The sequence below is a fragment of the Capsicum annuum genome, chromosome 11 (genome assembly GCF_002878395.1).
Source record: "Capsicum annuum cultivar UCD-10X-F1 chromosome 11, UCD10Xv1.1, whole genome shotgun sequence".
In the NCBI taxonomy this organism is placed as follows: domain Eukaryota; kingdom Viridiplantae; phylum Streptophyta; class Magnoliopsida; order Solanales; family Solanaceae; genus Capsicum; species Capsicum annuum.
This window is the reverse complement of record NC_061121.1, coordinates 228,303,512-228,319,555: the sequence shown is the minus strand read 5'-3', so window position 1 is coordinate 228,319,555 and position 16,044 is coordinate 228,303,512. Positions and strand designations below refer to the sequence as shown.

At 28.7% G+C, this 16,044-nt stretch overlaps 1 protein-coding gene across 1 annotated transcript; it reads left to right on the top strand.

Moving 5' to 3' along the window:
- Window positions 1–5,919: 5,919 nt before the first annotated feature.
- On the top strand, window positions 5,920–9,793 carry LOC107846948 (NAC domain-containing protein 90). Its single transcript, XM_016691224.2, has 3 exons — window positions 5,920–6,216; window positions 7,863–8,164; window positions 9,269–9,793. The coding sequence occupies exons 1-3, from the start codon at window positions 6,060–6,062 to the stop codon at window positions 9,584–9,586; spliced, it is 777 nt and encodes a 258-aa protein (XP_016546710.2). The 5' UTR covers window positions 5,920–6,059; the 3' UTR covers window positions 9,587–9,793.
- The last annotated feature ends 6,251 nt before the right edge of the window (window positions 9,794–16,044 follow it).

Sequence of the window (16,044 nt, the reverse complement as noted above, 5' to 3'; positions counted from 1 at the left end):
CTTTATGTGCGCTTCACGGTCGTTATCAAGTTTCTAAGGCATACTTTTCCTTGTCAATGAGTCTCTTCTGAAGAGGCGACACAAAACAATTGATATTTTATTTTATCGTAATTTCTTTTCAATTCCTTCGTTACTATATTTGTCATTAATGCTTAAAATTATTTGTCCTATTAGGATTTTTTCTCCCTTTGCACCTTTTCTCATTAAGTCCATGCTTTTATTTGCCCTTTCCACTTTAAGCCTCAATAGACCTTAGAGCTTTTTTGCGATTTTCGCTTTTGATAACACTAGTTTTATAGTTGTTGTTACTATCAATATCATATTAATTTTAATTATTACTTAAATTTTATTGTATCGTATGCTTACTTAATTAGCTCAAAATGCACGTCAAATCTGCAAGGTAAAAAAGATATATATAAAGAGAAAAGAAACTTTTTTACTCACTTTAAGCTTTATATTTTGGATTCATCGGAGTTTGAGATAGATGGCGGCGGTGGCGGCGGCGGTGGCGGCGGCGGTACTGGAAGTGTACGGCGGTTTTGTTGGTGTGCTAAATTTTGAACATACATTTTACACCCTTGTAGTTTGTAGTTGTCGTTTGTGACCCCTGAAACTCTTTTAATTTATCCATATTCTTCCTCGCAGGTGCGGAGCCACCTTATAACTGGAGTTTCATTCGAACCCCGTTCGACGAAAAATTATACTATTATTTATATATGATTAAAATTATTTTATATATATATATATATATAGTTAGTTAGATGTTAAAATCATTTGAACTAGTTCGTTTGCTTACTTTTTCGATTTTAAATCCCTTTAGTAAAAATTCTGATTCTTCCACTACTTTCTCGGGTCTATTTTTACTTGTCAAGTATTTGACCCGATGCACCGTTCACGAGTAATAAATAAAATGATGATTTTACTACTCCCTTTATTTCATTTTTATTGGTCAATCTTACTGTACTAAAAGTAAATGTGTTATATTAGTTGCTTACTTACTAAATCTAGAATAAATTGTTTTTTTCTCATTTTACTTACTCCACAATTAATTATATACATTAAATATGAACAATTACAATTTTACTATCTATTTCTATACCCAATAAATATCATTGATACTGTAAAGGATAAAATAGTAAAATGCATTATTCAATTTATGATTTTTTTAATCATTGTGTAAAATGTAATATGCCCAATTAAAATGGGATGGACTGATGGAGGGAGTGAATCACCTTTTGAATATGATAAATTTAATATTTTGAAATACAATTTTATTAGAACTCCTAAATTAAGCATGCTTGGACAAAAATAGTACTAGAATAGTTATTTTTTATATGGTAGATAAGTAAAGGTGAACGGAGAAAATATAATATAACTTTGATGAATTTAGATTGTGGACCACAATAAAAATGTCGAAAATCTCCCTTTTTCACTTTGGTGTGTTTAAGGATATGTTTGGTTATAGACTTTTCAAGTAGTTTTTTAAAAAAAATATAGCAAATAGTGTTTGGTCATATAATTTGTTATTATTTGTTAAATAATTTAAATTTTTAAATTCAAAAAAATATTAGTATTTGGGTCAATTTTTTTTATTTTTTGTAAGCTTTTAAAAATAAAATATATTTTTATAGTCAAACACATAATGAAATTCACCAAAATCTTCACCCAAAATTGACTTGCCAAAAACATCAGGAATGACCAAACGCTAAATAAGGAGGTTCAACTGGATTAAGCAAACGATAGTTTAGATTGAATTTTAGAAGAACTTTTTAATAAAGTCATATGATTCGACTTTTCTCCAAATTTGTGCATATCAAAAGCTTAATACATTAGACTGTCGGTTTTAATAGTTTTACATATTTTATGCTAATCTTGAAATAATTTTTCATTCCTTCCGTGTCATATATGATAAACTTATTCTATCAATTTCGTTCGATAAAATTTTTGAATTCAATATTCCCTTAGCCCTGAAGCAGCTAAAGCATAAGCTTTAGGCCTCAAATACTGACCTATCACGAATTAAAATTGTAATATATTTTTATGTGTAAACAACATAAACCTCAAGTGTTTCCTACATAATTATCATCTCTCCCAATTTTTTTATAAATTACTGAAAATCCCATATATGATACATTACTCAATTATATGATACATTGTGATATGATACATAATTAACACATTTAATGCGGTTAAATATGCAATAAGTGGTAATTAAGCATTATCCTGTTTAATGAAATCCCATAAAAATAGAAAGTACCGTTTTTAAAACATAATGTTACACCAAATTCCTTCCAAATACATAAATGAAAGTTATGATACATAACAAACTGATACATAACTTCCTAACTAATTGACTATAAAAAAGAAAAATAATGGTAAAAAAGGAGATAACAACACAATTAACGCAATTCTGATTGAGATATGTCTCTTGAATCCTAAAAATTAGTGTCAGCTTCATAATTAAATTTTGAATTACCAAAAGCAATAACCTTCGATGAAAATTCTCCGAAATTCTCTCATCTCTATTTTCTTCTTCTGATTTCTTTATTTTGAATACATTATGAACATCTCCATTTTGTTGAGATTTTACAGTGTTTGAATAAAAAAACTTCAATATGAACAGTACAAAAGTAATGAAATTGTTGTTGGAGAAAGTATTTCTTTTCTTAGATTGATTTCAAAAAATAATTCCCTTCGATAAAAATTCCAGAAAATAAATTCTCTCATCTCTATTTTCTTTTTCTGATTTCTTTATTTTGAATATGTTATGAACATCTCCATTCTGTTGAGATTTTACAGTGTTTAAATGAATAAACTTCCCTATGAAAAAATATAAAAGTAATGAAATTATTGTTGGAGAAAGTGTTTCGTTTTTGAGTTGATTTTGACAATCGCAATCAAATTTGGTATTGATTAATCAAGAAAAAAATCGACGCCAGATACATTGTCAAATAAAATTCATAGCCAATGATGATTCGGAAGACAATGAAGTAAAGGTTTATGTTGAGTTCAAGAATAATGTTTTCGAATTTGTAATGTAGCTCGAATGATGGTATATTGGTGTTGTAATGTGATACATTACTGCTTATATTTAATGTATCGGGTCACAAAAGATGCATTTGTGACTTCTTTTCGAAAGAAAATTGATATTTATATTTCAAGATACATAGCATGTTTCACGTATTCTGATTAATTTGTTGCTTTGTTTTTAGTTGGTCTAGCGTTGAATATTGTTTAAATAATATTGTAGTATATTTCATTTGAGACCTGGTACATTTTGATGTATTATAGAATTTAATTTTATAGCATATTTCCTTTACATAAACATATAATTCATTTGAATTATCTTGTACAAGCTCAAGTATCAACAAGTGTTTGATTATTTGTCCTTAAAAATTCGATTTGGGCATATCAAGAAATACACCTAAGCATGTCTTCTTAAACAATTTAAATACTTTTACCCACAAAATTCTTAATATCGGTAGCAAATTTATGATTGCACGAACTACCAAACCTCATAGGATGAGGTGGAACGAATTTGATAACATATTTCATCCCGTGCGTTCAGAAATATTGAACATAATATAACGTAACAGAATAATAAAAATATATTTATTTTTATAATATATTTCTTAACATAAATAACATGATTACATTGGATGTATCAGGTATAAAAGTACTCAAAACACACACAACTTTTACAATGTATCAGAAATAATGAAATATCTCACTAAGTTAGATCTATGTATCAGATTCAGTATATTGAATGTATCAGGTGTAAAAGAACCTAAATAACATACAAATTTCAGTATGTATTAGAAAACATGCAACATCTCAGTAAAATTTGATCTATGTATCAAACTCAATATATTTAATGTATAGGTGAAAAAACCCCAAAACACATACAACTTTTACTATGTATCATAAAGCATGTTATGTCTCTGTAACGTTACAGTTATGTATCGGATGCATCATTTACATTATCGTTTGTTGCATGTTGTATTATGATACATAATTATAATGTATATGGGTGAGATTCATCTATCAAATACATAAAAATCATATCTTTGATAGTGGGTCTCTTTTCGTAACTTCCTTTCTATTTCTTTTTCTCTTTGAAATTAAACAACATTCTTTTTCTCTTTGAAACAACAACAACAGGCTTTTTCTCATTACTTTCAGCAACATCCCTTAACTTCTTTATCATTGTCAGATCGTTTCGATGCTTAGATCAATTTTCACTAAAATCACTGTCTTCAAAATCAAAGTTACCCGGCACAAACTCAACATTAACTTCAGTAGGAGTTGCAACAATTGAATAAGACCAATACCCGACTCCATTAATTTTGTTAAGTGAAAGAACATAAAATTGAAAAAAAGATTTGTTTCAATTTTAGAACTAATAAACTTAAAAAAACACGGAATTTTTGGAGTAATTTGCTCAATGGAAGACCATTATTTCAAATGGAAGACGATTTTGCATTAAACATGGAATTTGGAGTAATCTAAGTCAATGAAATCGTGATTTACGGTGAAATTTTAGGAGTTGTTTGTTGTGTATTGAAGTGGATAGTAATGTATCAGAAAAATAACATATAAAGTGGTTTAGAAGGGATTTTTGTAATTAGTTTAGTGGGATAGGATGTTCAGTAATATTAAAAAGTAAAGGTGTTGTTTTAGGTAATTTTTTCATTTTTTATTGAGATAAATATATATGATGAAAGATATGTATAATTAAATTAGTAGCTACATGCTTCTTTTTTCACTACTTAATAAATTTTGTTTCAACTCTAGCTTTCAATGACCTATTAAAGAATTTCTATAGATATAGTTAAAATCTGAATTTGTTAGATTGGAATTATATGTTGATTGTTTGGTTCAATGAACTAGTTATATTGTCAAATGAAAAAATATATTCAGTGTTTTTTCACATATTAAGATCGAAGAAATTAGAGTGTATGTAGTCCATGAAAGTAATTGCATATAAAGAAAAATGAATAGGTTTGCATTTCAAATGAAACCATGTTTATAAATTTTAATTTATTAAATAACCTGTATTGTTGTACACGACTTCATAAGAAAAGAATGAAAAAAAGTCATATTTTCTTTTCTTAGAGTCAAGGTACTTGTCGCTAAGATTGAAAACGAATACTTTCCGTCCGAAAAAAAAAAGACAGTCAATCAGAAAAAAAAGAAAAAAATATGAAAATAGTGAATTAAGATCGCCTATAAGTCCCACTACAAGAGTAAAATTTTCTCTATCAAAGACGACTTCATACCCAAGGCTTAAACTCGAGATCTCTAGCCCAAACTTAAATCCGAGATCTCTGATTAAGAATAGAGAACTACTTATCACTCCATTACAGTCTTTGCTGATTAGAAAATAATATTTACTTTACCAACCATACAAAAAGGAAAATATACCTTTGAAATATGATAAATGATACATATATATCAATCCGTCATATTTTGGATACACATGTGCTTTTAGCCTTTTACCGTTCAAAATATGACGAAGAATATATACATACTATTTTATCATAATTCAAAGGTATATAAAGATGCTATTTTAGATCAAAATTAAATTAAAGGGTAGTCCGGTGCATTAAAACTACTGCTATGCGTGGTGTTCGGGGAAGGACCCCACCACAAAGATGTATCGTACGTTATTTCCAAAGACTTGAACCCGCGACCTCCTGGTCACATGGTAGCAACTTTACCAGTTACTCCAGGCTCCCCTTCAATATCAAAATTAAATTGAAGGTACAAAATAAGGTTTGATTGAGACATCACTTGGGAAAAAACATAAAAAAATAATAAAATTGACTTATTCAAAATAAATGATTATTAAGTAGATAAATAATAGGTAACAAACAAAACATAAATATTATTATTGGGACAGCAAATTAAAACCGTGTGGAAACTTTTTTACACCTACAAACAAACAAAAAATTCCTCCATTTACACGTTAACAAAAAAACTATAAATAAAGCAAATACAAATAAAAATACACAAACAAGAACAAGCAAAAAAAAAAAAAGATTTAGAGAAGTAAAAAAATGGGAGAAATTATTTCACCAGGATTTAGATTTTATCCAACAGAAGAAGAATTAATATCATTTTATTTGCATAAAAAGCTTGAAGGAAAAACACCAAAGCTTGATAGAGTAATACCAGTTGTTACTATTTATGATCTTGATCCTTGGCATCTTCCAAGTAAACAATTTCTTCTCTTTTATCTTTATTCTTGATACATCGATTTGATAATTTTGAAGTTTAATTAAGTTATATACATCGATATTATTATCAGTATGATTTATGATAATTTTGAAGTTTAATTAAGTTATATACATCAATATTATTATCAGTATGATTTAACATGTTATATTTATAAGTGTTTATTATAGAAATTAAGTTTTAGTTGTGATTTATGTGGCAATATCATCTTTCAAGTACATAAACTCTTCTTATCTCCATTCTTAATGAGCACTACTATAATTTTGAAGTTTAAATTCTATACATCGATATTATTAGTATAGTTTAACATGTTATATTGATAATTAAGTGCTTATTATAGGAATTAAGTTTTAGTTGTGATTAGTGCATGCAATTCATCTGTCTTGATTTATGTGGCATCGCCTCTTCTTACGCTTCTTCATTTTTTTTATCTTCATTCTTCATGAGCACTATTAGTATAATTTTGACATTTAAATTATATACATCGATAGTATCAGTATGGTTTACCATGTTATATTGACAAGTGCAAATTATAGGAATTAATTTTTAGTTGTGACTAGTACAATTCATCTGTCTTGATTTATGTGGCATCGTCTTAATTCCAAGTACATACACTCTTCTTATACTTCTTCATTTCTTTTATCTTCAATCTTGATATATCAATCTGGTAATTTTGAAGTTTAAGTTATTTAATATGTTATATTGATAAGTGCTTTACTAGTTGTGATTAGTGCAATTCATCTGTCTTGATTTATGTGGCATCGTCTTAATTCCAAGTACATACACTCTTCTTATACTTCTTCATTTCTTTTATCTTCAATCTTGATATATCACTCTGGTAATTTTGAAGTTTAAGTTATTTAATATGTTATATTGATAAGTGCTTTACTAGTTGTGATTAGTGCAATTCATCTGTCTTGATTTATGTGGCATCGTCTTAATTTCAAGTACATACACTCTTCTTATACTTCTTCATTTCTTTATTTCATTCTTGATACATCACTATGATAATTTTGAAGTTTAATTAAGTTATATACATCAATGTTATCAATATAATTTAACATGTTATATTGATATAGGTGTTTATTATAGGATATTTAATTGTGATTAGTGCAATTCATCTGTCTTGATTTATGTGGCATCATCTTCTAAGTAGATAAACTCTTCTTATACTTGATCATTTCTTTATCTTCATTCTTGATATATCACTATGATAATTTTGAAGTTTAATTTATATACACCGATAATATGGTATGGTTTAACATATTATAAGTTTTAGTTGTGATTAGTGCAATTCATCTGTCCTGATTTATGCGGCATCGTCTTCCTAAGTACATAAACTCTTCTTATACTTCTTCATTTATTTATCTTCATTCTTCGTGAACACTACTATCATTTTAATATTTAAGTTATATACATTGATAGCATCAATATCGTTTTTAAGCTATTAAATTGGTTAGTTATCATTTTTAACTATAGCCGTCAAAAAATATCCAGACAAACAACTCTGTTATAGAAAAGTTCGACTGTATCACATACCTTATAAGTGATCTAATTATGTAACTTTTTTATTTTTATACTATCAGTGCGTAGAAGTTAAACCGTTTTATAATATTACATTACAGACTGTCATGGGGAATTGTGCATGGGAGACAGGGAACAATGGTTTTTCTTTGTACCAAGACAAGAAAGAGAAGCAAGAGGAGGAAGACCATGTAGGACAACTACATCTGGTTATTGGAAAGCAACTGGTTCTCCAAGTTATGTTTATTCAACAAATAGCAAAGTTATTGGTGTGAAAAAAAGTATGGTATTTTATAAAGGGAAAGCACCTACCGGGGGAAAAACTAAGTGGAAAATGAATGAATATAGAGCTATTCAAGAAGAAAATAATTCTACCACATCTTCAACCTTTTCTATTCCTAAGGTAATATTCTCCTTTCGTGTCTATCTTTACTTGTTCAGTATACTAAAAGTAGTTGTCTAATTTTGTTTGTCCTATTTGAGATATCAAAAGATAAGTTATCATCTTGTGTCTATTTTACCGTCACTTCTCAATATTCTGAGTAGAGGGTCTATAGGAAGCAGCCTCTCTACCTCTTCGGAGGTAGTGGTATGGACTGCGTGGGAATAAATTGGATAGTGGCGGAGCCAGAATTTTCATCAAGGGGATTCAAAATCGAAAAACATAGGCACGCGAACTAGCCGAAGGGGGTTCAACATCAATTATATATACATAAAAAATATTTTTCATTATATAAAAATAGTATAATTTTTCATCGAAGGGGGTTCGGATGAACCCCTAATCATAAGGTGGCTCCGCCACTGACACTGGATATGTTGTTGTTGTTCTCAATATTTAGAGTTGTAATTAATCAGGGTGATAAATAAAAAATTACTATTTTATTTATTGTTTCTTAATGGTCGTGGCAAGTTAAACATAGATAAGTAAAGATGGACGGAGGGATCGAAGTAGCATTTTTATGTACATGAACTCTGATTATCTTAACTATTTCGTCGATATTCTCATCGTAGTTTTTGTCTCCTGCATTTCTTTCAAACATGTTCGGAAAATTATTTTTCTTGAGCGAAGAGTTTATCAAAAATCAACAAGTATACTCCACAGAGATATAAGGCCTATATACCCCTATATATCCTTTTCAAAACCTATATATAACACTATACTGAATATGCTATTGCATGTTGATGTTGTTATAGTATATGAAAAGGATACTCGTAATCCTTATCATGGATAATGTCTACTAATCTTTATAAGAAAAATAATAATATCATCTCAATCTCAAACAAATTAGGATTAATTATATGAATTATAGATGTTCATGTTACTTTATTTAATCTCTTCTTATATTTAATATAGTTTAAGATGACAAATGAGCGGGTTAAAATGAGTTTGAATTTATCAAAAAGGCCAAATCAATCAATAAATTTGTCATTGTTTACCTATATCCAAACATACATATGTCAGACGTGTTATGATTTTATGAGCTAATTTTGTCACCCGTAATTGCAGTTAAGGCACGAAATGAGCTTATGCCGAGTTTACGTCATATCTGGAAGCTTTCGAGCATTCGATCGGAGGCCAGTTGCACCAGTGATCACAACAAGTGAACCATCAAAATCAGTTATAAAAGAAAATGTCAACAAAATGGAGGCAACAAGTTCACTTGATGAAGAAAGTTTGGCTATACAAGAACAAGATTATCTTAATTATTTTCAAGGTGATCAAAACCCTAATGTTAATGAAGCAATTAACAAGAGGGTTAAAAGTGATCTTCATGATGTGCCTTTTAGTGGTTGGGAATTGTTCGATGGTCGATATCTGCTTTGAGGTCCTGGTTAATTCAGATTCGCACGTATAAAGTGCATTAAAGAAAATATTATAAACTATTAGAGTAGAGAGTCCTGACTATCCTGGTTTAACTATTAATGGTAAAAATTAATTTGTACTTCATCATAGAAGTTCATTGTGAAATCAAACATTTATATGTATTTGTAACTCTAAATAAGTAATATAATATTTGGTTACTTTTTGAAATTTGCATACTGTTATAAATATATTATTTAGTTGGCATTTTTGTTGCTTGCATAACCAACACTAGTATAAATTTATAACATATTATTTAGTTGGCATTTTTGTTGCTTGCATAACCAACACTAGTATAAATTTATGACAGAATTTATGTATTATTTTATGCGATATAAAATGTATAAAAAAGTATGAATTAGCAATATATTGATAAAAAAAACTTAAAGGAACTAAATAATCTTTCATGTATTAAACAATTTTCTTTTTCTATAAGTAAACAAATTCTAATATTATAATTTTTTATGATATTAATACCTAGATTTCAATTTCTGCATAATTAATCAATGAGATAATGCATAAAAACTCCTTTAAACTTGTCACTTCAACTTACTTTAACACTTAAACTTAACACGCATTTATTTACCCCCCTTAATATCTTTAAAATGAATTAATTTAAACCCTAAATCTGATGTGACATTTTTTCAAAAAAAAAGAAAGAAAAAAATGCGTATTTAATTTTAAAAAATAAATGGTCCCACTTTTATATAATACATATATCCAAATCGCACTCTTTCTTCTCCAAAGCCACCCACCCCCTCACCCTCACCCCACACCCCCGCACCCCTCGCATCCCTGCACCCCTTTCTTTTATTTTTTTTCTTACACCTCCCCCACTACCCCCACTCCACACCCCTTTCTTTTGTTTTTTTGTTACACCTTTACCTCTAATCCACCCCACCCCCGCCCCTAGCAGCCCGCACCCCCTCCCAATTCCCTTTCTCCTTTTTCAAATCCACCATCTCCATTTTTATTAGATTTCATCAATTTTACAAGAAAAAAATATGTATAAAAAATTTGATTGTTGATTCAAGTTTTAATTCGAATAAACAAACAAATTTGGATGTTTATAATTCATAATTCATAACGATAAATTTAGATGTTTGATTTAATCCATAAATTTTAATTTCGTCCTTAAATTTGAATATTTGGTTTGAATTTGATAAGCTTTGTTTTGTAATTCATCATTATGGATTTTGGGGTGGGGGTGCGGGTTGCCAGGGGCGGGGGTGGAAGAAGAAAGGGGGGTGGTGGGGCTTGAAGAAGAAAGAATAGGGGCGGGGTGGGCGGAAGGGGGGGGGAGAGTTTTTTTTTTTTTTTTTTTTTAATTTTTTTTTTAAAAAAAAATTAGCGGAGTCACTTTTTTTAAAATAAATTTTTATGTGGCGCTGATGTAGCGCTGACGAGGCGCAAGTGTAATACACTCTCCGTAGTGAGAGTGGTGTTGTTTTTTTAAGGTGGTATATAATTACTTCAAAAAGATTTAGGGGGGTAAATAATTATCCGTAAAGTTTAAGTGTTAAAGTAAGTTGTCGGAACAAATTCAGGGGGGTTTTGATGTATTATCTCTTAATCAATCCACAACTTTTCTCTAATTGCAACTTTCGAAGAAAGGCTACAAATATGGATAATAATATAATTATTCATTATTTAACTATTTTTTTTGGTTTCCCATTCGGTGTCCGGTGCTCGCATTGGAGCCCCAATTAATCTGGATCGCATGTTGCAGGACTCATTAAGGTGGCAGCACTCCCAACAAAGTTTTCTCCATACCCAGGACTATATTAGGTGTGTTCGATATGCTAGAATTTTTTTTTTTCTTGTTAAGTTGATCAATTTTATTTTTAAAATAATTTCTAAGAAAATGAGTTTTACAAATAATATTTTATATTAATTATATCTTCCCCACCTTCTAACGCTTACGCACCTCATCTTCACCCCACCCCTCCAAGCCATATCCCACCTTCGAGCGTATTGTCCTTGACTGGTACTTGTTGAGTTTGAAATCGAGAGGGCGTCGTCATACAAAAGCTTATAATTGCAAACCGCAGATGTGATAATTCAGACGACAAAGAAAAAACATACTAAAGAACATATCATTGACATGATTTGACCATTTGGCCTACATATTGAAAACTAATTCAAAAAGCATAAAAATTTATTGGGAGAATAATTTCCCCCTAAACAAGACTCTTTAATAACTATACTGTGAATGAGTTACAAAACCTTTCCTCCAAGAAACAGATTAACTAAATATGAAAGAGAATTATATTTTTTCTGTTCGAAAAAAGTAAAAACAGTTATGGTAATATTTTGACTTTCCTTCGATAGAAAATTAAAATTAAAATTTGGTAAGAAAATCTAGCTAGGAGATTACACTAGATAATATTATGACCCGATTTTGAATTATGACAACGTGTGATAGTGAGAAATTGATTTATTTTTCTTCAAAACGTACAGAGGGTTCTAACTTACACGTCAGGAGGTTACAGTAGGTAATATTATGACCCAGTTTTAAATTGTGACAACGCGTGATAGTAAGAAATTAATTTATTTTTCTTCAAAACGTACGAAAGGTTTTAACCTTCACGTCAAGAGGTTACAGTAGGTAATATTACGATCCAATTTTGAATTATGACAACGTGATAGTAAGAAATCGATTTATTTTCCTTCAAAGCTACCAAACACACCCATTATGTCCTTGAAAGTGGAGAAATTGTTGTTGGGAAATTTCCATCTAAGCATGTAATTAATCAAAGGAGGAAATTAAGGTAGGTAAGACATATTTTTCACTTGTCATTTTTTTTTTTTGGATAGGGGGTCATCTGATATTCGATATTCATGTTGGAGTCTCGATTAATTTGATCGTACATTGCAGGGTTCATTCTGAGAGTGACGCTCCCAACAGAATTTTCTCCATACTAAAGACACAAACTCGAGACCGCTGATTAAGGATGGAGCAATCTTGCATCACAACCTATTAATATATTTTTATAGTACTATCATGAGAATATTTTTTTCCACAGAGACTTTGGAAAATTTTGGTACCCACACATGAGTGAATGTCCACTAAAATATACACTTGAAAAAAATTGAAAGTCTTTTTTTCTAGTCAATTTCAAAGACTTAGTCATTCTTCCAACTTGCTAGCACAGTGTTTATTTAATTACATTAATAAAAATATGGTGGTTATACCAAGTCTTAACAGTTAAGTCACTGTCAATGACGACTCTTTCTCTATCAATTTCAGTGACGTATTTATAATATAATTTATGAATAATAGGTTTACGAGAATTTAATAACTTTTGTTTAAACCTTATATATATATATATATATATATATATATATATATATAGGGATAGCAATGAGGGTAGGCGAGGCGGCATTTAAAGGGAAAAAGATAATTCTTATTAGAAACATTTCTAGTTTCAAGGCCGGATCAGACCTAATATATTTGATTAAGGACAGACAAATCTCCGAAGATGTATATATATAGATAATGTTATAGTAAAAAATGAATTAAATTGGTAACCCTATGTTTGGCTTGCGTGTTCGTGGACACTTATAACATATTATTTCTCTTGTAGTCGTCAGCTCGTTCTTGACAGATATAATCAGGTATTAATCATAATAGTTCAGAATTAAAAAAAAGAACGAACCTTTGCATGTTGAAATAAAAATCAAACGAATAATTTAGTCTTTGTTAGTGTATTGATTTTGATTCTATTATACTTTTCAAGGAATCTTTATAAATTAGTAAAAATCCATCTATATTACTTTATATCTATTTAATTTATTTTTAACTTTAACTTTATTTTTATTTAATATAATGATGACATGAGCTAACGTTACATAAGAAAACATAATCAGTGAAAATTGATTCAGTCGATCTCAACTTATTTAAAATAGAATTATATGTTATTATTTCTATCATTATTTTTGGTTGATCACTTGCAATAATAAGTGAATCATTGTAGCATAATTTAAAAGTATAGAGTAATTAATAATTTAGTATAATAAGTTAAAAGTGTAAATTATTTTGTATCCTTAGTGCATAAAATCTAATTTTGATAAAGTAGCTTTCTTTGTCTTCATATTTCAATCCTAAATGTACGCCACATTAGTCGGTTATTAATTAAAATCCTACAATTTTAAAATTGCATAAGAATTAAGAATTTTAAGTTTGGATATTTAGAGATACATAATTAGCTCTGATACATTTTTTTTTATTTTGGGTTTGTCGAGAAACATAATACATCCAATGAAGATATATTTTTTCTTTTATAAAGATACATAATTAGCTCCCGATATTTTTTTTTTTCAATTTTGGGTTTGTCGAGATACATAATTAGCTCTCGATACATCCAACAATGATAAATAATTAGTTGAGATTTTTGTAATTACGCATAATTAGCTCTCGATACATCCAACAACAATAAATAATTAGTTGAGATTTCTGTAATTATTTTATATGGATGGGGATTTGGTTAAATATGGTGAGTTAATGATGTATGTTTATGTTATTTTTTCATAATTTTTTGAGGGTAAGTAAGTAGTTATTTCTTATGCTATATTCGGGTTCAGAGAAGAACCGAATTATAAAAATCTATTATAATCTAAAATAAAATAATTATTTCACTTTAAGTTTGTTTAAATAAACAACTATTTCACTTAAGTTCACTAATTTGTACTTCCTTCCGATCGTCTTGATGTTTATGAGTTAAATTATATATATTGTTACTGTATTTTTTTATTTTTTTTAGATATTGTTAGGTCAATTAAATGACTATATAGTTAAGTCTCCTTTAATTAAATGTGGAATTTATAATATTAAAGAGTAACATAGATTACTCTTACAATAGGTAAATGTGATTTGATGGTTTGAAATAGTGTGTGATGTGTGTGTGTATATATATATATATATATATATAATCACATAATTATTTTAAAAGTTTGAGGTTTGTTGATAATACTATTCTTAACGATACATCATCGGTAAAGGTATTTATAGAATTCAATAAGTTTATTTTTATCATGATGTATAAACTAGGAACAGGAACAACAAAGAATCTGATTAAAAAGAAAGAAGAAAAACATTTTGAATTCGAGTTAAAAAGAAGAATGGGGAAATTGAAAATTGAGAACATACGAGGTCTTCGTTAGGAGACTGACTTATAAAAACTACTTAAATCAAGCTCTTGTGTTATATATCATTCGTCTTTCCCACATGGGGAAATCTGAAGTTGTACCCGATTGTTTAAATTAAACCTTTATTTCGATATAACGAGAAGAAGTAATTTACTATGGTTAGTGTTGTGAAATTTGTGGAATTAACTATCCCTTTTTGTCTATCGACGTAGAAACTATTTTTTAGATAAAATTATAAGTCTTGAATATTTAGTTCATGTATATCTCGTGTGGGTGCGTGGGGGTGGGGGGTCCATATTCACTTTTACCTTCACGTCCCTTTTTCATGTATGCAAAAATCTTTGTAGACCTCAAATTAATATGCAATAATAATTAAGTTTATAGTTAAACATATACCTAAATATTTTGTGTATGTATATATATATATATATAGTGTGTGTGTTGCCTGTTGATTATTTTCCACAAACTTATTAGATGTTTTTGGATTTACATGAAAGAATTAGTCAATATATTGGCAATACTTGGGTCTTTAGACAAATTTAATTAGGTACACCTCTGATTTATGAAATGAAATATAGTGATGTTTCATTTATTGTTGAAAACTACATTACTACTTCTTTGTTGATGTTGATATTGATATATAATAAAGTTTTGAAAAATGAATTTTGTTCTTTTCTTTAGTCTTTTTGGATTGAATTTAAAGTCATCATACAATTTGCACGAGTCTTGAGAAAAAATTACTAATTAAGAGTTGACTTAATTAATATATTCTTTATTAATTTTATAATCTTCATTTATTTACGTATCTTCTAATTCTAAAATAATTAATACTAAGGATAGAGCTGGAAAAAATGATTAATTATCTATTGATTTTTTAAAGATGAAAATAATTAATACTAAGGATAGTGCTGGAAAAAATGATTAATTATCTGTTGATTTTTTAAAGATTGACAACTATTTTTAGCAAATATATCAACTATTTTGAGACTCGGAGAGCATGATTCGAGTGTGGATATGTGTGATGGATATAATTAATAAATGTAAATTACAACATATATTGTATATATCTCAGTTAATTAAAGTTATTTCTTTTAAACACCAAATGTTTTATTCACAAGATATCTCGTGTGTAACACTTACCAAAAATACTTTGTATAAGAAAAATAAATGCAAAGGTAACGGGTTCATCTGAACCAAATACTTTCGATGTGGAGTGTAAAATTTATACGTAAAATTTCACGAAAATCGCAATAAACAATAAGTATGAACTCATA